Source organism: Nothobranchius furzeri, chromosome 2, assembly GCF_043380555.1.
Source record: "Nothobranchius furzeri strain GRZ-AD chromosome 2, NfurGRZ-RIMD1, whole genome shotgun sequence".
Lineage (NCBI taxonomy): Eukaryota > Metazoa > Chordata > Actinopteri > Cyprinodontiformes > Nothobranchiidae > Nothobranchius > Nothobranchius furzeri.
Genome location: NC_091742.1, coordinates 46,153,329 through 46,175,982, shown reverse-complemented (window position 1 = coordinate 46,175,982; position 22,654 = coordinate 46,153,329). Strand labels below are relative to the sequence as shown.

General features: G+C 40.9%; 3 protein-coding genes across 4 annotated transcripts; 2 read left to right on the top strand and 1 right to left on the bottom strand.

The window, feature by feature from the left end:
- The first annotated feature begins 1,023 nt into the window (after positions 1–1,023).
- Positions 1,024–2,915, top strand: atp6v0e1 (ATPase H+ transporting V0 subunit e1). Its single transcript, XM_015953696.3, has 4 exons — positions 1,024–1,251; positions 1,644–1,691; positions 2,340–2,463; positions 2,574–2,915. Exons 1-3 carry the CDS (start codon positions 1,148–1,150, stop codon positions 2,431–2,433), a joined length of 246 nt encoding a protein of 81 aa, XP_015809182.1. The 5' UTR covers positions 1,024–1,147; the 3' UTR covers positions 2,434–2,463; positions 2,574–2,915.
- Positions 2,916–2,990: 75 nt separating this feature from the next.
- bnip1a (BCL2 interacting protein 1a) lies at positions 2,991–14,276 on the top strand. Of its 2 annotated transcripts, none has more exons than XM_015953694.3 (6): positions 2,991–3,271; positions 4,753–4,845; positions 4,937–5,028; positions 5,127–5,231; positions 5,368–5,486; positions 13,665–14,276. In XM_015953694.3, the coding sequence occupies exons 1-6, from the start codon at positions 3,191–3,193 to the stop codon at positions 13,859–13,861; spliced, it is 687 nt and encodes a 228-aa protein (XP_015809180.1). In that variant the 5' UTR covers positions 2,991–3,190; the 3' UTR covers positions 13,862–14,276. The 2 variants fall into 2 exon arrangements, with proteins under 2 accessions (XP_015809180.1, XP_015809181.1); XM_015953695.3 differs by having other exon boundaries at positions 3,157–3,288.
- A 1,180-nt stretch (positions 14,277–15,456) lies between these two features.
- On the bottom strand, positions 15,457–16,926 carry nkx2.5 (NK2 homeobox 5). The gene is made up of 2 exons (XM_015953693.3): positions 16,495–16,926; positions 15,457–16,201 (listed from the first exon to the last, which is right to left on the bottom strand). The coding sequence occupies exons 1-2, from the start codon at positions 16,781–16,783 to the stop codon at positions 15,606–15,608; spliced, it is 885 nt and encodes a 294-aa protein (XP_015809179.3). The 5' UTR covers positions 16,784–16,926; the 3' UTR covers positions 15,457–15,605.
- Between the last annotated feature and the right edge of the window lie 5,728 nt (positions 16,927–22,654).

Genomic DNA, 22,654 nt, shown 5'->3' with positions numbered 1-22,654 from the left:
TTGATGCAATTTGTGGAGGCTCGTCATAATCGACTAATCAAGACATATCCTGCTAAAGTTTCATGGGCCTCTAAATGTTGGGAAGCCACATAAAAGGTCACCGCTAAAGAAGTTGCTCGTATCCACGCTTATTCAGAGAAAGTTGAAAGAAAAAGTGGTTGGAAAAGATAAAAGTTTGAGAGACAAAAACTTTGTTTTATTATAGAATATTATACTATAAATAGAACTTAAGATCTAATTTAATTTATCATCACTAGGTGGGGGAATGTTGGTCCTGCAGCAGCAAGGCAGATTCACAAGCATAAAAGACCATACAGCCAAGGCTAAAAGTCTATTATGTCTGTGGTCCAGAGTGAAGTTTCCACTGTTGGTGGTGATGTAATCTGGTCTTGGGCCACTGTGTCTCCTGATGTCCACAGTCCACTATCTACCAGGACATTTTAGACCTGCTGCTGATGAGCTTTATGAAGATGCTGGGTTACGTGGCATCTGTCCATGCTGCCAAAGGTTCCAGAGGCTGGAGCCACAGGCTGATGGGTAACCCTGACCCAGGCTGACGGTCTTCATGCAAGAGGAAGTCCACGCTTTTCAGAGACGGGACGGGACATGTCTGTTTAAAATGAAATCTTCAGTCAAATTATCTGAAACAATGACCCAAAACGGTCATAGCAGATGTGGTGATCGCAAACCTCTTGAATCTTGAGTTTTTGTTAATTGTAAGCCGAGGAGCGCTTGTGCCTACAGATGTAAAACTTTCATGGTTAGACAAAAACAAAAGCATGGTCTAACATGATCAGAATTTTATTTTGTTGATACTTTTTTTTTAATTGAAAATGCATTTCTGGGGGGGGGGGGGGGGGGGAGAACTCTCACACCTCCGTTTATATCCTTAAAAAAAACATCCAGTTATAAAAATAAAGTAATCATTACAAAGCCAAACTGTTCTAAAACATTTAGTGAACCTTTGCAATCGAATCAGTCCAGCAATTAGACGGATCCATCTGAAACTACTTCCTGTTTCTGTCCGAGTCATGTGACATGCGCTGCCTCGTCTGAGACGTTAGAGGGTAGATCGATCTGGGCACATTACTCAACTTTCCTCACCTTAAAAGTTTGACTTTCATAGTTTTTAAATAAAACCCTCACTATGGCGGATCAGAGGTTTGCGATCACCATATCTGTGATGACCCTGTTTTGGGCTTTTGTTGGCGGTGTGGTGCCCTGGTTCATTCCCAAAGGACCCAACAGAGGGTGAGTTCGTTAGCTTAGTTTAGCTTCTAAAAACAGCTAACTTAAATAATTCCATTAAAAGTGCATTTTAATAATTCCGACATAGTTTCGTATTTAATTGTTTCAAATTGTGTTTTGTTTGTCCGCTGACGTATTTCAAAACTTTTCTGAACGTAAACTGTAAAGTTAAACAAGTTACAATGTTCGAGTAAAAGTTAGCTAAGTAAAGCTAAAAGCGTCTTTCAATGCGAAAAAGCTAAATTTCAGCGGCATTTCACGCACAAGTTTAAGTTAGGGTCAGGAAAATGTGCTAAAATTATACAGCTTCCTTTTTTAAACCATCACGAGACGAAGGCCCGAATCATGTGTTTAGGAACAAACACCGAGTTTAAAACTCCGATGTTCTCTTACAGAGTGATTGTCACCATGCTGATACTCACTGCGGTCTGCTGCTATCTCTTGTAAGTAACATTGTTCGAGGTTCTTTCACGTTATTTCTTCAGTGTTTTTGTGTTAAACCAAAATGGGCAAACAAAACCCGGTTTAGCACCATGGCAACTGTTATCTAATAAAGTTTTACCTCATGTCCTCTTCCCCCTTATCATTTGTCTGTTTGCATATGCAACTAAAACTATCACTATAAAATATGTATGCATGTGGTGATGAATTACTCATGTCTGCAGTAGCTGCATGTGTAAAACTCATGTCATGTTAAACATTAGTGGGCAGAAGAGGGCAGTAGAGGCTCAGTTGATTTGCAGTCACTTCATCTAACAGCTTGTAGAGGAGTGAACGTTATCCGAAACCTGACAGATTCATTATTAACTAGTAAGTATTTATTTATTATTACTTGCACACTGTTTCTCAACCCTTTATCCACAATACTTACTATGTGTGCATAGGAACTACTGTTGTATGTAGTATATAGTGCCTTGTCTTATTTATTTTGTATTCATAGTTACTTTGGTGCCCTTTGGTCTGAGCTGTGGTAACGCGGACAGTTCCCCACTGTGGGATCGGCAACGTCTTATGAATAAATAAATACATAAATAAAGTCTGATGTGTGGCATTTTGTTTGTGTTTACAATCTTTATCCTCTCACCTTTCAGCTGGTTGATTGCAATACTCGCCCAACTGAATCCACTGTTTGGACCATCCCTGCATAATGATACCATCTGGTACCTGCAACATCACTGGCCTTAAGCTTTCCCTCTTTGACCCATTTTCCTGCAGGTACTTTACTTTTGACCAAAATATTAAGGTTAATCAATCAGCAGATATTTGCAGATTTAAATAAATCATGTGATAACAGATTTATTGTGTTTGTAAACTGTTTGTTTTAGTTTCTCTTGGCATCAGATGGTCTGACACAGCTGTGTTGGAGCACATTTTCCCCACAAAGATCATTCCTACTGAACTCATCAGAAGCTCAGACCCTGGTGTGATTGCCTCTCGAGTAAACCTACACTAGTTCCTTGTTCTAAATGATTATCCAGAGGGCTGTGAAATGTCACTGGATTTGTCTGTAGCTTAAATTGAAGCAAACTTCACTTGCTTTGTATGTATATTGTGTTTGATATTGTCAGTATGTATGATATTTAGATAAACAGTTAATGTGCTTATGTTTTTGTCTGTTGATGGATGTAATAAGCTCTGTTAATTATTAAATTTATCTGCTACACTCACTGAATGTTTCTTTTGCTTTAGGGCCCAGAGTAGCTGCTGAATGGACATTTCTAAGTAAATTGATTTCCCATAACGGGACAAACGTGTTTCAGACTAATGAATTTGCATTCAAATATCTAATTATACATGTGTTAGTTATGCACGGCTTCATAACAGGCTGCTCTTACAGTGCCGACTTTTAAGTTCAAATCCTGCTTCTCGCTTTCCGTAGTTTTGTCGAGTCATTACATACACTGGCCACGAAATTCTGTGCAACACCAGCTACGTCCGCAGTATGGCGTCCGCAGATGTTCACGTCCGAGTTTGTGAGCAAGAAATCCTCAAATATGACTTGGAAATCAAGGCTCTCATCCAGGTGCGAACCTTTTTATGGTAAGACTACGCAGTGGTCCGATTGGACGCGCCGACGTCGACATTTGTCATGAAGCCACCGAGCTTTAGTCATGAAGCCACGTTGAGGTCAGAAGTACCGGTTGTTGAAACTCGTGTTATTCCCATAGACTGTACATGCAGTCTAGGTTATTCCTAACGGAACTGGTGACTGTGCTTCTGTGGCCTTCATGATCATTTTGACACGAATTTCAAAAGTAACAAAATTCACGCTAGAAAAGGAAACGCTAGCCATCAATTTTATTAAGCGTAATGACGTAAGATGTAAACGACGTAACCTGTAAATAAAGGAACTACGGGTGCGTGAGGAAAAACTAACGTTTGTTTTTGTAAACGTAACAAAAATAGAATGTAAAGTTCTGAAAAGAAAATACTAAGTAAAGTTTAGCTCATCGCCTGTGTACGAGCTGCTGACGTCATAACCGTTAAGTTACACGATCAGGTCAGTTTTGAGGTCATTTTAAAAACAATCAACTGCATTACTTGTTTTTTCTCCTTTCTTTTTAAGCACTGGATTTCCATTAAAATAGTGAAATATTTCTTTGAGCATCCAAACGTCATTCAGTCCATTTAAAGAGCAAGTCACCCCCTACCAGATTCTTACTCAACTCCCACTTCCTGTTTGAAAAATGCAACAAATGCTGTTGCCTAGCAGACCGAGAGGGCGGAGCCGCTAACAAATACACACGCTCACGACATTGTGACATCATAATGTACCATCTAACATCATGGTGTACTTCTTAGCCAATAGCGATGGCAGATTTAAATTCAAATGCAGTGCTGAGTTTTTACCTGACGACGGTGCAACACTGACAGTTTTGGGCAGAATATTTAAATTTTAACTAAGATGCACTAAAGTGCCGAATTATTGACTACACGTGTCTGCAGCACGATCATATATAGTTTATATAGTTTATCAGGAAAAAAAATGTTGATTTGGAGTGACTTGCTCTTTAATGAAAGAAAATTGGTATGTTCCTTTGATAATCTTACCTCTACAGTAAAATATATAAGTGCTTCCAAACTGTGCATGGTGTTTGTGGTGATGTGTTTTACTTACATCCCTCAGTTTGATTTTGTTATTGTTGTAATAAAATATGAGGATCTGAAGAATGGTTGTACATCCCAAAATCATAATATGTTGAGCTTATTTAAAACGTTGCAGAAAACAGATTTAATTAGTTGTGATTAAATGTATTTGTCTTGATATTCATGAGGCTTTATTCATTTTTGCTGTAATGGGGGAAAACATAAAAACAGTTTGTGGCCCAACAAGAAGAAAACTGAAGACAACATAGTTATTCGCTGGATAATCATTAAATTTAACATTTATTCCATTTTCCTAGAGCTGCTTTTTGAGGTGAATCATTCAGATGTGGTTTGTTTGAGAGAGCAGCACTCGCTGTTGTGTTCAACATGTTGTCGATCCCATTAAACTCTCAACAGGATATCAGAGAGTGCACCGGCCCTCAGAACAAGCTGGCAGACATCAACACGGATGTGAAAAAGCATTTTCACAGCCTCAGAGTAAGGATTCAGGTGAGAACCATTCTGCATGATTTTGCTATTGTCACTGATTTTCTGCATGAAGAGATTTGGTCTTTTAAGTTTGGTTCCTGTTTGGTGCCAGGACTTGGAGCGGATGGCCATGGAGCAGGATAGAGAATCAGACAAGCACGTTCTGCTGAGGCAGGTCGAGGGACACAGGAAACAGATGATAAGGTACTTTTATTTTTAATGATTTAGTACTGCTGCTTATGCATGTGTAACACCTTGTTGATGAAAACGCTTTTTTCTTCTTCGGTTTGTTTGTTGTGCAGCAACCAGACAGCCTGGAGGAAAGCTAATCTGGCCAGTAAAATGTCCATCGACAGGCAGGAGAAGCAGGCCCTACTTAATGGGTCAGATAGCGCTGTGAGGCAGAGGTGAGCTGGCAGCCTGCAGCTTTATCTTTAAAATAACACAAAGCTGTCTTTTCAGTTCCTGTTCAGGACAGTTTGTTGTTTCATCACCTGCTTTAGAAAGTGTTCAGTTTAACCAGCAGTCCTACCTGTGTGTTAGGAAGACGACCAAAGGGGATCTGGCCCAAACAACCAGTGGCATCACCGAAAACCTCATGAGCATCAGTCGGATGATGGCCCAGCAAGTTCAGCAGAGTGAGGAGACCATAACAACACTAGGTTAGTCAGAAACAGAGACTCATTTTATCCCTATAATATAATTATAATTATGTTTGATTTACATTGAATATGTTTCTTCTGTGCTTTGTATTGAAGAAGGTGGGTGGTGATGTGTTTGCAGTACTGTTTACTCTCACAGTTTAACTGAAACGTCTACATGCAGGAGAAACGCATCCCTTCAGTAGAAAGGAAAGTAAACATTAGGGATGCACCAAAAATGACCTTAAAGTGCATTTTTGGTTCTCGGCTGAATCACTGAAAACCCACAACCATCAGGTGAAGCCCGTTTTCGTTTCGCCTCGCTCCGCTCTTACATTCTTACTGATTCAAAAAGTAAAGTTTTCATCTTTTAGGAATGCTGTTTTATTACCATCGCTGGAACATTCACATCAATCATGTGATGCACGTTTACGTTCAGTTTCAGATCCACCGCGTCTACCTGGCTTTGGCTTTTCCTCTTTTAAATTCCTGCTAAGTCTGTCGCTGTTTATTTGTTTATTTATCTTAATTTGTTTATTTATTGAGAACCTCATTAGCTCCCACCATAGTGTGGAGCTATTCTTCCTGAGGTCTCTTCCAATTTCATTACAAGTATTTTACAAGACCCCCCCCCCCCCCCCCACACACACACACACACACAACAACAACAACAAACCCCAGGAGCTCCATTATAATCATACTAGCCCAACTGCAATAATGATATACCGGTAAGTTACCACACAATTCAGCGTTCATGAAAAATCTAAATAAGTAAATACGAAGTTTACACAGAGCAATAAATAACTATATCCAAGAATCAAGAATCATATCACATCACTTCCATAACAAACAAAAATTATAGAAGCTGTCATATCAGTCACGTTTACAATTCACTGTGCAAAACTTACTGTTGTGTTAACAAAAAAAGCTTTAACTACTTTTGAAAACATCTTCTGTTATTCTCTAATAACAAAAATCTCGGTATGGCATTTCATGCAACCATGGCTCTGTAATAAACTGCTCTTTGCCTTTGATTAGTTCTGCAGCGCGGTAGTGCTCACCTTATGTCATTTGTCTGTCTCGGCATGTAATCATGATTGTCCGAAAAAAAAATATAACTTGTCATAAATTATTTTAGGTATTTTTGTAGTTATTATGTTTCTTATAAATGTTATCAGTGAATACTTTAATCTACATTTCACTGTTAACCAGGCCATCATACTTACATTTGTTCTATAATTACAACCCAGAACAATTCGTGGCAGCTTTATTTTGTGCCACTTGTAACTTATATAAATTCAATTCACTTGTATTAGACCAAATAACTGATGCATAATCTAAACGAGACATTACTAATGTTTGAACTAAAGTTTTTATCTGCAAACGAGGAATACATTTACAACAATATTTGATTGTGCCCATACTTCTTCCAAGTTTCAGCAAGACATGATTTATGTGACTGGTCCATGACAATCTAGAATCCACAATTACCCCAACAATCTTGCTTCTTCTACCTGCTTTATCTCTATATTACCCAGCTTCAAATGCAGTCTAGGTGTCATCTGTAGTGTATATGTATTTCCAACTATCATGCATTTAGTTTTTTTCTGCATTGATTTCTAGTTTGTTCATTCTAATCCATTGTGTAACTAAATCCAACTCCTTTTTCAAAATATCATTTAATTGGCCTTCTGTTTTTGCTGATGCAAATAATGTAGTGTCATCTGCATATATAGCCATGGTTGCATGTTTTAAAATCAAAGGTAAGTCATTAATAAAAATAGAAAACAAAAGAGGGCCCAAACAACTGCCCTGTGGCACTCCACAATCTAACTGACCTGTTTCAGAATAACTGCCATTAAAATAGAAGTTGAATTTGCGATTCGTTAAATAACTTTCTGTCCACTTAATGGCGGACGACTGAAATCTATAACGTTCTAATTTATTTAATAAGATTTTATGATCAATCACATCAAGAGTTGCACTCAAATCTAAAAATATAGTACCAACTAACTTTTTATCATCTATTTCTTCTAACCAATGATCAGTAATATGAGCAAGTGCAGTAGTAGTGGAGTGACCTGTCTTATATGCATGTTGATAAATTGTGTTTAATCTATTAGTTATAAAATATTCTTGTATTTGTTCATATGCTACTCTTTCCAAAAGTTTGCTTAATGTAACAAACTTATTGGCCGACTATTTTTACCAGACAGTGGTTCTCTGTTCTTTTTGATTAATGGAATTACTTTTGCCTTTTTCCAGAGGGCTGGAAAAAGACTTTTCTTAAAACTTATTACTGGTGTTTTTACCATCCTTTCCACACCCACCATGTTCTGAACACGGTGAAATAAGCTTTGGATCATGTGTGTGAAGCTTGTTTAGTGTCTTTGAATACGAATGATGCACAAGTTAAGAGATATTCATAATTGACCTCCCAGTGTCAGGTTAGCACGACCTGTATGTTACAGAAAGTTAACGTTCGGCCATTTGATGAAATACCTGGCCTCGGCCACGCTACAGTAGAAATATTCCTAAATTCCTTCCTAGAATGTTCGTACAAACGGTCTAAATCCTGGTTTGTGAAACATGCGGTGGCCTCTCGTACGCACCTTCCTCTGCAGCCGTCTGATGATTAATTCCACCTGTGCGTACCCAGGCGCTCGTGTCTGTTCTCAGTCATTTACATACAGAAACTCCCTCAATTACCCATATTTAATCGTGCTACGTCCTCAGCACATGAGGAGATTCCCTGCGTTCTACCCAGAAAAAGAAATAAAACTTTGTTAGGAGATCAACACACTGGCTGCCGAAGCGCAGGAGAACCAAAAAAGTTGCAGAGGTTATAAACGTGGTCAGGACAGAGGAGTGGTCTCCGTCAGAAAAAACAAAACTTTAATACGATCAGTCGTGGAGTAATGGGTTGTCTCTTACGTTTTACATTTAAGGAGTCGTTCTGGTTGGAGTTTCATTTGGAAATGTCTGAGTGCAGCCTTTTCTGAGCTGTCATTCAGTCTGGTTACCTTGACAACACGTGTGATCAGGGATCAGAGGAGGTTCTTCTCGTAGTTGTAAAATAGAATATGAACTGGAATCGGAGTCGGGCTGTTTGCCTTTCACTCCACAATGGGTCCTAAATCACAGCATAGCTCTAGAAGGCTCTCCTGTCAGTGCACTTTAATCGAATTTAATTAGAAATAATATAGAAGAATTAAACACGATTAAAGCCATCATAGAAAGGGAAGAGTACACATTGCAATTACAAAAAACACAAAATCCCTTCTACAGTGTCAGATTCTCGTCTAGTATTATAACACCAATCACGTGACACAGCTGTTTTCCCACTGCAATTCTTATTTAATGGGTCAAATAATTTGTAGTGCATCCCTATTAAATATTATCTGAATGCAGGACTCCTCGATTATGACATGAATGAAAATCAAGGTTATTTTAGCTGAAACTGAGACCTCAATTATAGACATGGTCTTTAATTCAAGTTTATTTATAAAGCGCCAAATCACGACAAGAGTCGTCTCAAGGCACTTCACATTATAAACATTCCAATCCAGGTCAGTTCATTAAGCCAATCAGGAATAATGTTTCCTATATAAGGAACCCAGCAAATTACATTGAGTCACTGACACTAGTCAGTGACTTTACAGCAATCCTCATACTAAGCAAGCATAAAGCGACAGTGGAGAGGAAAACTCCCTTTTAACAGGAAGAAACCTCCAGAGAATCCTGGCTCAGTATAAGCAGCCATCCTCCACGACTCACTCGGGATCAAGAAGACAGAGCAGACACACACACACACACACGCACGCACGCACACACACACACACACACACACACACACACACACACACACACACACACTATTAGCATTGATAGCAGATCTGTTGTATTATTTAAACATTGTCTTTAGGATTTTTGACATTTTTTATAATTGATACAAGTTTCTCCCGTGGGAGTCAAATAAAATTCAGCCTTGTCTTGAACACAAACATGCAAATACTGACAAATAAAAGAGATAATACAGCGTATCTGCAATAGAAAATAGATATCTATGTTGTAGTGAACTTCCTCAACCTGCTGCATAATAATGAATTAGTCCTGTCCAGTAGTGTCGTAGGGGAGTGTGTACACTAAAACGATGCTTAGATAGATGAATTATCGTTATTTTCCAGCCTGATCAACTAGTGGTGTGGCACGGACTGATATACGAACACAGAAGAAGTCCAGACCTGGATGTTTTTTAAATGGAAGCACAGCGCACATGTTTCATACTCACTCATGGACAAACAAGAGAATAAACAAAATTCCTCTCGTAAAAACAATCGCTGAACCATCCATGGTCGAATAATTCGTCCCATCGCCCAACCCTGATGTACATGCACACTCCATTCCCTTTACTAATGTCTGTAAGGACAGTCTGCAGTGCAGTGTGTGGTGTTTACTCTTGGCGTTTGACTCATCCCATGTGGGAGCGGTGAGCTGCAGATCCGGCCGCGCTCGGGAACCATTTGGTGGTTTAACGCATAGACATGAATAAGTAGATGCCCCATTGGGCACTGGAGAGCGTAGCAGCGTCACCGCCATATTAGATGGGTCTCCTCACTCTCCAAAGTCATTGCAGAGTGAGCAACTACTTGTTTCATGCAGCCTACGGCTACAACAACCGGCGTACATTTGAAAACCGATCACGTGGGATTACTAGCCTACCTGATAGGATTTTATTTTAAAATGTATTTTTAGTTATGTCGTTTAATTACTTTAATATTTGAATTATAATGCTATACCTTGTGTCTGATTTTGTGAAAAAGCTCGATAAAATGTGTCTTTTAGATAGGGATGGGTACCTTTGGCATTTGAATCGATCCAGTACTAATTCCCGGTACCTAGGAATCGATACCGGTACTTAACGGTACCAATTTTAGATACTTTTGAGTGTTTAATATTTTAATTCTCTTTTATAATTAAATATATATTTTTCTCAATATATAACCATATTTGGTAAATATCACGATAAAGAACATTCAACTGTTTGTATTTTAACATCGTCCTTTTAGTTTTATAAGCTGATAATTAAATTGAAGCAAACACTGTGAACTAAATTCACTGTGTATCTTCATTCCTTTTGCCGTCTTTTTTCATTTGATTTGTCCTACTGGGAAGTTAGAATTTCTGAGGAGAAAGCGAACGCACCATTAGCTGATAACAATGGTGGCAATGGAAGCTAATTTATCAAGCTAACGTTATCTTAAACAGTTTATTTAGCTGCTGGAGCAGATTAAAACGTTGATGCCTCACACTTAGATCTTGTCGCTGGTTTCATCTTCACCCAGTCACCTGTAGCATTTAGTAAAGTGAAGCCAAACTTTAGAGCATGTTCATGTTCATCTAGTCGCAAGTTCGGAGGAGAAAGCGAGCGCACCATTAGTGAAACGGAAGCTAACATATCAAGCTAACGTTATCTTAAACATTTTATTTACCTACCGTAGCAGATTAAGATGAGGATGTCTCACTTAGATCGTTGTCGCTGGTTTCATCATCACCCAGTTACCCATCACATTTAGTGAAGTCGACCCAAGCTTTAGCGTTCGTTCTTTCTACCATGCTGCTCTGTTTACAACTGGCTCGCAGCGACCGATGACTTAACGCTCTTGCGCATGCGCAGCTGTCTAGGCAAGTTCTCGTTATGAAGGACGGGTACCGAAACGAGGCACCGTTTGAAATGACGTGAATCGGTGCTCAGTCGGTACTGTGGAATTCGGTCGGGACCTTAAAAAGTACCGAATTCGGTCCCCTTTCGCTACTTTTAGATGGGTAAGCACCTTCCTCAGCAGATATAAAAGCGCTGGAGATGGAGACCCATCTAAGATGGCGGCTGGCCACTACGGCAGCTCCAATAGGCAGCGCCAGTCCACGGAGCATCTATGTATAAATGTCTAGGGTTTAACCCCCCAATCCAAGCACCCCATCACTCACTGATGGTAAACAGTAGTTACGTCCCTCCTTCCTTTGTTCTGAAAGGTGAAAAACCGACAACCCAGCAGCCAGCTGGACATGAAACATGTTTCAGTAAAACCGTCCTTCCAAAATGGCTGAAACATTACTGTTTTGGGATTTTCTCATTGTAAAATGTTCACTATAGTCTTACACACTGCACCTTTAATGTCAACGACGTCATTCGCTTTTCTTTGCCTTGTGTTTTCTATTTTCACCCGTTTCCCAGAGGTTAAAGCTACATGAACATTAGCCATTAGCTTCACGTCCGTCTGGCTGCTACTGAGCCATGTGGCTCTATTCCAGCCACTGATTGGTCCAGCGTGGAGCAACACGGTTGGCTGTTCATCTGATCAAGGTTATAGCAAGGTTCTATTGACCTGATTGAGGAAAGTCATTTCGACATATATGTTGCTTTCATCGCCCAGCCCTAGCGCTAACGTGGAAGAAGTGAGTGCTGTACTAACCTGTGTGCACAACTCCACCCTGAACCTCTGTGTGAACAATAGGGCTGCAACAAACGATTATTTGGATAATCGATTAATCGGATGGGGTCTCGACACGATTAATCGATTAATCGGATTACATGGGGACATTTTTAAAAACTGCTAGGGAAACGTTATTTTTCTCCTTCCTTCACTTTATTAAACACAACATTATTAGAAAACAGTTCAATAGCAGAAAAACAACATGCCATCACCTAAATTGTCTTATAAGGTGTATAGACAGAGACCCTAAGCTACACCTATCTGTGACCTAAAATGCTTGGTCCAAGTTAAACAGCTTAAAGAGCAAGTCAACCCCTACCAGAGTCTAACTCCACTCCCACTTCATGTTTGAAAAATGCAACACATGCTGTTGCCTGGCAGACCGAGAGGGCGGAGCCGCTAACAAATACACACACACTCAGGCTCATGACAGCATTGTGACATCATAATGTACCAGTTTACATCATAGCCAATAGCAGTGGCAGATTTAAATTAAAATACAGTGCAGAGTTTTTACCTGACAACGGCACAACACTGCCAGTTTTAGGCAGAATATTTAAATTTTAACTAAGATGCACTGAAGTGCCAAATTATTGACGACACGCGTCTGCAGCACGATTAGACACTCGTTTATTTAGTTCATCAGCAAAAAAAAGTTTATTTGGGGGTGACCTGCTCTTTAAGGGCAATTCTCATCTGTTTTGTTTGATCTCATCTGTAGACATTTATTATAATTGGGGATGTCAAACAACTAATTTTTAAATGTAATTAAATATAGGCTGTGAATTAATCTAAATTAATCACTATTTCCAAAAATGACTGAAAAAATACCAAATAAAACAAAAGAAAATGAATGCCATCCTCCTTGGGCAACTGCCATAAAGTCACATCAAGAAATGCTGCTGATCATTCCAATGATCCCAAATAGACACGCATTAGGCCACATGAAAGCAACTGAACCCAAGCATATATTAACCAGTATATAACTACACTCTCACACAACACGCCTGCAGCAACAGTTAGGACTCCTCCCTCCCTTTTAAAAGTGTTTTCGCTTCTGAGGACATTGTGGTTGTAAAGCCACATGTTAGTAGTCTGGCCCCGGTGTGATCAACCAGTTTCTGCGGGAATGTGATGGCGGAACCGGTTCGCAGCGGCGCGAGTCCCCCCCCCCCCCCCCCCCCCCGCCTATCTAATAGCGTCGTGCTTACAATTTTATAGACTTTTTTTTACGAGCTTAGGGCATGTCTAGCCTGTGTAATAATCCGGGGCTTGGGTGAATCACTTTTGAAAAGTTTTTAACTTACCCGGACACCGAGCTCTCTCCTTCCTCGCTGATGATTCTGGCATGCTTGCGTTTAAGATGCTGCATCATCACTGTAGTATCCCCGTGCCATGCTAAGTCTGACCTACAAACGTTGCATGTCTTCGCCTGATTTAACTGAAAATGCTCCCAAACTTTAGAAGTTTTTACTTTTTTGGGGTCTCGCTGCTTCTGCCATGTTCCTCTTGCAAACACCTGCCGGCTCTCCACCGGTCTGCGCGCAACGGCGGGCGGGAGGGGAGGGGGCTTTTGGAAGAGTTGCGCAACACAACGAATCGATGACGCAATTCGTTGCCAACGCTTTTAGTAATCGATTTTCATCGAATTTATCGATTCGTTGTTGCAGCCCTAGTGAACAACAGTCTGTCCTTCTGTTTGAAGCAACCTCATCAAGAACAATCCAGGAGACAAACGAGGAGTTCAAGACCATGACGGGAACCATTCATCTGGGGAGGAAACTCATCACCAAGTACAACCGCAGGGAGCTCACCGACAAACTGCTCATCTTCCTGGCCTTGGCGCTCTTCTTCGCAACAGTTCTCTACATCCTGAAGAAGAGACTCTTCCCATTCCTGTAGATCAGGTGAAGCACCTTCGTGTCCTGATGCCAGTCATGACAGTAATTGTTGTGGGAAAAGGAAAAGAATGTCCACACGCTGCATTTGTGGAAGGCATTCAGGAGAGAAAGGAACACGAGCCAGGTTTTTCGTGTCAGCCTGCTAGTTTGATGATCTATTTTTACTTTATGATTTATTCATATTGACCCTATTAATTAAAAAGTCTTATCTAATGACAGCATGTTGTATTTTAGGGAACATAATCCAGGACTGAATATTTTCATACAAACGTCGTATGTAACTAAACAATAAGTGATCCCTGTGCAGTTGTTTTTGTAAAGGCTGATGAAATATAAACTGTTATTGGATTATTTATTACTGCTGAAAATGGCCTTAAAGCTGTTGAAGGACGAGAATATTAAACATATCAAGTTCAGATGCTGTGTGTTACTGTAGCTCCAGTGCAGAGAAGGCCCCGCTAGTCCTGCAGCTGCGGCGCAGAGAACCTCCGCCCTGCTGGAGATAGAGCCGCATGCATCCCTGCCTTTCTTCAGATAAGCAGATTATCCCCGTTTCCCCTCTCTCTCTTTCCAGTGTGGGTGGGGGGTGGGGTGGGGGGGATATTTTTAGGCGTGTGTGGCGCCGTTATCTGACGTTAGCTTTCAACACCATCAAGGAAGGTTGGGGCAGAGGAGCCACATGACCTTGCTTCCCTCTCTCTGCTGCCTTTTACCTTTTACTTCCTCTCATTTCTAATAAACACAGCCGTCTGCAGATGTTTCCACCTGATTTACATCTGCGAGGAGTGTTTGGAACCCGGAGATGGACGGGAGAGGATCTGAAGAGACCTGAGAGATGCACAAGCATCTCCTCCTCGTGTAAAGTGGTGGCGTTTGGGCAGAGCTGGTCCTTTTAGCCTGTTGGTCTAACAGGAGCTCTCTGTCCAGTAAAGGACACCGTTCTTACATTTAGCACTCACATATTGATAATGGAGTGTTTCAGTTTGTGTCAACAAGTAGGCAGGAGAGGTCTGAGAGTGCGGGCTGCTTCAGCCTCACCTTTAAGGGGCAAATCTGTTGGACTGAGCTTAAATGAAAGCTGATCTACTTATGTTCACTGAAATATGACAACTATTTAGTGATGGTTAGTTAGAACACACATGGAACACAGGAATAAAAAGTTATAAAATCAGCTGAGTGCATTATAAGTTCATGTTTTTACATTTTAACTCCGATTTCTGACTCAATCGTGTGAGAAACACTGAAAAGGAGTCAAGGTCACGGCTGAGCTCCTCTCCTCCCTCATGTCTGACAGCCGGCTGTAAAAACTTTAACAGCCTTTTCACTTGTTTAACCAGAAATGATGGAAGCCTTCTGAAAGCCACTTGAGCGTTTTAGTCCGACACAAACCATGTTGGGTCTCAGCTAGGACCTGCTGCCACCAGCGTTGTGCTTAACCTTTTAAACGTCCAACATTTGGTGAAGCCCATTTGATGTCTTACGCTCTGATCAAAACAGGAAAACATTTTCTAAAACTAATCTTGTTTTATTCATAGTTCTAACACTTTCACCTGAGTTATAACCGACTCATTTACAAAAACCTTTTCCTTAAACTGGTTTAACTTGTTTATTATTTTATTGTCACGTTAGCAGGAAAAAAACGACACAATCAAAGTTTAAATGACAGAAATCATCTAGTGCTGAAAATAAACAAGACAATCACCAGCATGCAGACCTAAATCCTAAAGGAGTGGTTGGGTTTTTGTTTACCATGTCCTAATGCCGTGGAGCGAAGACATCCCGTTACCGGGAGAAAACGTGCTCTGGACGTTGTTCAAGTCCCCAAGGTTCATGTAGTTCCCGTTACCGGCGGGCCCCTGCATGCTGGCCCCGGGGTAGGTGTAGCTAGTGCTGCAGCCGGGGCTGGGGTAGCTGCTGAGGGCAGTGGGGTAGTTGTTGTAGGGGAAGTGGTTGATGGAGCCCACGCTGTAGGGGGGGTTGTAGGCGGCCGAGTCCGCCATGCAGGGCTTCCCGTCCCGCACCAGCACGGGGACCGACACCCTCCGGGCCGGCGGCAGGGACACCATCTCCAGGCTCTGGTCCTGCCGCTGCCGCTTGCATTTGTACCTCCGGTTCTGGAACCAGATCTTCACCTGGGTCGGGGTGAGTTTGAGCACGCCGGCCAGGTGGTCTCTCTCCGGGGCGGACAGGTACCGTTGCTGCTTGAAGCGGCGCTCCAGCTCGTACACCTGCGCCTGGGAGAAGAGCACGCGCGGCTTCCTGCGTCGGCGCGGCGGTTTGGGTCGCTCCAGATCCTCGGTCTTTAGGTCCTCCACGAGTTCAGCTGGCGCACTGAAATCATCTGTCAGCCAGAGAAAGGACACTTAGGAGGACACACTCGCATGTAACCCCAGAACTTTAGTTTTATTAATAAAACGGTGATTTCCGGTTCCCTCGCCTGTTGACGCACAAGTCAGGTTCTACATTCATACATCTAACATTAAACTTGTTTATTAAACTTTATTTTTAAACTAACTTCCCACCCATTTTAGTGCTAATTAGTTGTTTTTGGCGCATCCGTTGCGTTGCTTCACGAGGCCTCCAGGCCTAAATTGAAACCAGGCAAAGTATTTTAGTTTTTATCGTCACACTCACCTTTCCTTCGTTTCTCCTCAAACACGTCTAATTTCCCACTCCGCTCCGATTCCATTCCCATCAGAGATTTACCATAAAAGGCAGAAGCAAAGCTGCCTCCGCCGGGCAGCAGAGAGGCGGCGGCGGCCCGGCGAGGCTCCTGCTTCAGACGGGCCATCATGCAGGAGGAAGAGGAGCAGTCCATGCGAGGGGAAATGTCCAGAGAAGACACCATGACGTCGTGGTTCTGCTCCAAGTTTAATATATCCTTGACGGAGAAGGGAGTGGACGTGCCTGGGCTGGGAAACATTGTAATAAAAACTATGAATCTGTCATGTGGAGGCAACAAAAGATGTCAACAAACGCTCCTTCCTTCCTGCTAATATTTACTGAAATCAACTATTAGTTTGATGAACCACGCGGATCTTGAGTGAAGCATTTTGAATGTCAACTCCGTCTCCAAACCTTTGGCCTCACTCTCTCTCCTGGTGACGCATGGAGGGAGAGGAGGAGGAGGATGAAGGGGGGGTGGGGGACCGCTGGTAGAGCTTTGATTTAATCACGTGAAGTGATACACGTCTTCTCCAGTCGTTAGAATCAAGTTAAAGAAAATCAGAATTTGGCCTCTTTCGCTAGTTTAAATGTTCTTTTTTTTTTCTTTGATTCATGAGCATTTTTGATAGTTTTGGTCATTACGCACCACACAGGCCCGTCCACGCTCCACTCTAGCGGTTTTACGCACGTTTACGCAACAGTATTCATCGACCCCATGGACGAAATGTGTTTTTAGACCAATGGGAGGAACTAATGGGGGTTAATGTGTCTGATAAGTCTATCTGGGCGTCGGGACGTCCCCATCCGAGGGGAAACAGAGCAGACGAGCGTCAGGAGGAATCTAACAACAGGTTGAGTCCCTGAACACGGAACCTGAAACCAGGAGCAACACTCTGCTGTCTGCCTCCAAGAGACTCTGGTGCCGCTGTCTGCCTTATCAGGATGTGATTACAGATCCTCACACACGCGCGCGCGCGCGCGCGCGCACACACACACACACACACACACAAATGACACGTTTTATCTCTTTATCAGTCAAAAATCCCAACTTTTTCAATGTTGCCAATTCTGTTAAAATTGTAAAACGAATGTTCCTGATAAATGAAAACCTGCTAAGTTTTAAAACAACTGCAGTGAACTCAGCTGGCGCGTAATGACGCAAAAAATAATAATAACCGCGCGCTTTCCTCCTCCGTTGTTAAACTCGCCGTTAGTGCTTGTGGAGACTGCTTCAGGAGACAGGCAACGTTATCTTTTGTTTTATCTTCAGTAGTTTAGCGCAGCCGCGGGGGTAATGGCCACCCCCACCACCACCACACACACACACACCACCACCCACAGTCTCCGAGCCTGTGATGGTGTTTATAGTTTAAAGGTTTGCGCAGCAGATGAATGACTCTAAACTCCTCAGCTGCATGGAGAGTCTGCGCCGACCCATCTTTACGCGTGAGATCAGTGCTTCGTCCGTGCTTTGTTGCATATTGCGCATTTAAATCACGAAGTGGACAAGCTGAAATCTCCTGAGCACTAATTTGTTGTGTCAACTGTAAATGGAACATGACAGGCCTGGCATGTGTTTCACATCCTAGAGCCCTTGCAGCGGGCCCCTCTGCAGCATCTCCAGCTCAGATAAAGCGTCAGATAAGGAAGCTTAAAAACTTCCGCTGCACAAACCAGTGGGTATTTTTAAGGGATGCGTGCTGGAACGATGAGACAACCCCTCTGGGGCCTCCAGTTAAGGCCTTCATTAGTTTAGAATGACAGAGCAACATTCAGTCTGCACTTTCACCATGAAGCTGACGAGTCACGTGGTCAGCAGCAAGCTGCAAATCTGCAGGTTTGATGCTCAACTTGCAACTTTAATTTATCTGCATGTGTTATAAAGTCTGCAGCTTTTACTGGACAAGGGTCAGCTTGTGTCCTGATGGTGTTAAATTATGAAGGATCTATAAAATACATCATAATAATGCGAAAGATTTGTTATCTTTATGTAAAATGATTCTAGTTGCTGCTGTAAGATCAGTGAAATTAAATAAAAGAAACACGACTGGAAATGAAATGCTTAAATTAAAAATCTGCTGTAAATAATATTAAAGAAGAATAAATTTAGATAGTTATCGGAAGATTTACATTAAATATAACAGTTTTAGTTATTGATAAGCAATCTTAAAATGTATTCAATTATTTATATATATATATATATATATATAATTTTATTTTATAATTATTTTTATTAAAAAACATTGGCACTTGTATCTGCAAATGCTGCAGTCACCTCCAAAGGACAGAAGAAGATTTTTGAGGAGTGAACTAATCCCGGTGACTATTAGAAATGATTAGACATGCACAAAATTCAGATAATCCCATAATCCAAATGAATTAATTTGGGTCAAAGGTCAGATAGTAAACGGCCTGCCCGGGGATTTTAACCTGCAACAGAAATAGTTGGTCTGCTGACCTCATCAGATGCGCTCTTATTCTGACAGATCAAAGTGGGGAAACAGGAGAGGATTAAAGATAAAGAAAATCATTTATACCAGATGTGGAAGCAGCAGGGAGCTTCATCCATGCATTCTGCTTCAGCGCAAACAAGAACTACTGTTGGGCACCAAGATGCTCAACGGGATCACCGCTTTAGCTCTTTTAAATGTGTAAGTTTAGCATCGAGGAACCGTCTAATTAGTCCTAAATTCAGTCAACCGCTGGACAAAGGAAAGGTTTGTTATGTAGAATCCCCACAGAACCTCGAGAACGTCAGCTGGGATCCACAGAGCCTTTGTTGTTTGGGTGTTTTTAAGAGTCTGCCATGAACAATGTTTTTAACAGAAGCTGTTTTTGCTCACAGACATTTTAGCTTTTCATCTAAAATCATTTGTAGTTTGTAGATAATTAATTCAAGATGTGTTTATTTGAAATGTGAAAATAATGCACAAAAAATACAAAGTATGCACACAAAAGCAGTTAAAACCAAACGTGTAAATATAAAAGTTACAACATGACGATAAAATGGTGTTATTCAGATAAACAGATGTTGACATCGGAACAGTGAAGCTCAACCTTCAGGCCCACGCCTGAAAGGCTGTTTAATCTTACTAACAGCTGCAGTCGTATCGTATTTATTTACTGTCCTGTGAACTTTATGATGGTGTCGATTCTACGACACAGTCACAAACACGTTTGCTCTTTTTAAAATAAGAAGCCAGCTGTTCTCTCATTGCTTTAACACCGCATGTGTGGAAATGCTGCACAAACAAACAAACAAACAAACAAACAAAAAGACACGTTGAGCAAAGTAAAATAATGAATCAGCAAAACGAACAGATAAAAAGTCATCAGCTCCAACCTTCCCATGGTTATTTATTCTTATGGAAATCCTTTTCCTACTGCAGGCACCAAGAGGTTGTTATGAATCTTTAGGGTTGTATTTATTTTGTGAGCTCAGCAACATCCTCACATCCCATCATAAACAGGAAAATCCTGTTTGCTTATTTTCTGTTAGGAAACAACAGACGTCCATCTGTATGTTTAAAACACTCATTAGTTCAATTTGACTGACATAAAATGTAGAATAAAATATAAAACTGAAATAATAAAAACTGATTTCACACAGCTGATCCAAACAAAACCTCACATGAATGCGTTTTTCATTTAAAGATGTTTTCAGCCACATTCAGCGAAACTAGTAGTGACCATGAAAAATCAGTCCACCTAAAATAAAGTCCCCTGCTTTCATCCTTTGGGTGAAACAGTTCTTAAGTCTTTAAAATGATTTTTAATACCAACTTTCTGTCAAACTTTTAGCCGTTATTGTTGCTGTGAGCCTCATGTTCATCCTCACACCAATGACAGGATCTGGATTCAGGTCCAAGTTAAATAAACCTTTAACTGATTTAGATTCAGGCTTTAGATTCGTTATTTTTTATTTTTTTTAATTAAACACATTTAAAACAAAGGATGTTTGACCAAAACAGCAGGAGGAAACTTTAGCAGCACTAAGATTCACAGGAGGTACTGAAAAGGATTAAAAACACACAACCAAACAGTGATCTGTGTCTGAAGCTGCCAAATATAATAATAATAATAATAATAATAACAATATAATAATAATATAATATAATAATAATTAATAATAATAATAACAATATAATAATAATAAAATAATAATATAATATAATAATAATATAATAATAACTATAAAAATTAATAATAATAATATAATAATAATAAAATAATAATAATAATAACTATAATAAAATAATAATTATACCACTACTACTACTACTACTACTACTACTACTACTACTACTACTAATAATAATAATAATAATAACAATAATAACAATACATTTTATTTGTAAGGGCCTTTCAGACCCTCCAGGTTGCTGAACAACAGAATTAAAAGCAGTGCAAAATCAAACAGTCAATAAAAGCAAACATGACAACATAAACACATTATCTGATGAGATTGAACAACAGCTGATCTGGAGTCTGTTTCCAGACGATGCTTTAGACACCTGATCTCCTCTGTGGGTCAGTCTGGTCAACCACACATAAAACACTCATTAGAATATGGTCAAACTGTTTATTTGTGTCATTCGACCTAAAGCAGCAAATCAACGGACAGCAGTAGCTCAGGAGGTTGAGCGGGTTTTCCAGAAATCAGAAGGTTGCAGGTTCGATCCCAGTCCTTGGGCAAGACACCCAACCCACCTTATTTGCTAGTTGTGGTCGGAGGAACTGATGGCACCTGTCTTCGGCAGCCTCGCCTCTGTCAGTGAGCCCCAAGCAGCTGTGGCTACATTGTAGCTCATCACCATCAGTGTGTGAATGGAGGAATGATGCGCTGTAGTGTAAAGCACTTTGGAGTCCTCTGACTCTGAATGGCGCTAAACAAGAGCGGGCCATTCATCATTTAAAAGGTGAAACAAATATATGAGACAGACTTTTTACACACAAATCCAGATGTTTCAGCCTTTATCTGTTATACCTGTGATGTTAACGGCTTACAGCCGACCGAAATCTCAGACCATCAGAATACTATTAGAAGGTTCAATATTCTAGACTCAAAGTGTCACTCAGCTAATGAATCCTAAACACCTGCAAAGGGTTCCAGAGCCTTTAGACGGTCTCTCAGTCTAAGATCTAGTGCTTCACTTCCTGTTGCTCTTCCTCTCAACTCCCAAGTTTGGGTGAACGATTCACACACTCGCCAAGAGATTATACCACAAACCTAACAACACCATGGTGCAGACAGAAGTGGTGTTCAGGTGGAGATCACTCAGAGGTCAAGCTGCTGAAACTGGAAACGAGCTGATTTGGGAGGGTCGTCTGTCTGTGCATCATTTGTCTTGTCTGAGTTGAAGGGGGGCAGCACCTCCATCCTCTGCCTCCTGCCCCCCTCCCATTCCATCCACGCACACTTCCAGTTCATGTTCTTAGGCTTGGCACGGCTTCACACAGTCTGTTCCCGAGTTCAAGGTGATGTGAGGACCCTCGGGGGACGAACGAGGACAGATCTAACACTGAGTCTAATGTGGTTTGGTCTACAGCACGACACAGCTGACGTTTGGGCTCGGTGGTGGGATCCTGTGTTAGAGCGTGGGGGTGCTGTGCTGACAAGTGCTAACGGTAAAATAATAAATAAAATAATAAATAAATCTGAACCCAAGTTTGATTCTCTTTATTCAGGTTGGAGAACCTGTGAAAAATAGATTCACCAGAACAATTTATCAACTCAGCTCAGAAAATGTCAAACATTCGTACAGTTTTATGCACAATTACGCATTTTTAAACTATCCCTACTTTCTTTTATCTTTCAGATTTTCAAAGGTTTTATCAGTTTGAAGATCTTTCAGGATTTTTCTTTGGACTTGGTTTATTTTCATTTATTTCCTGAAATTGTTGTATTATGTGTTTAGTCGTTTTACTTCTGATGAACTGTTCAGACTAGGGATGGGAATCGAAAACCGGGTCTTGTTGAGAACCAAGTCCCGGTGTTTCAATTCCTAGGAATTGTTTGGCAATTCTCTTACTAATTTCAGTCGGCGTGAGTGACGTCACCACACACACTGCGTAGCTTATGCAAGCTACGTTGCATAGCTCACGAACTTATTCAAGAGGAAACACG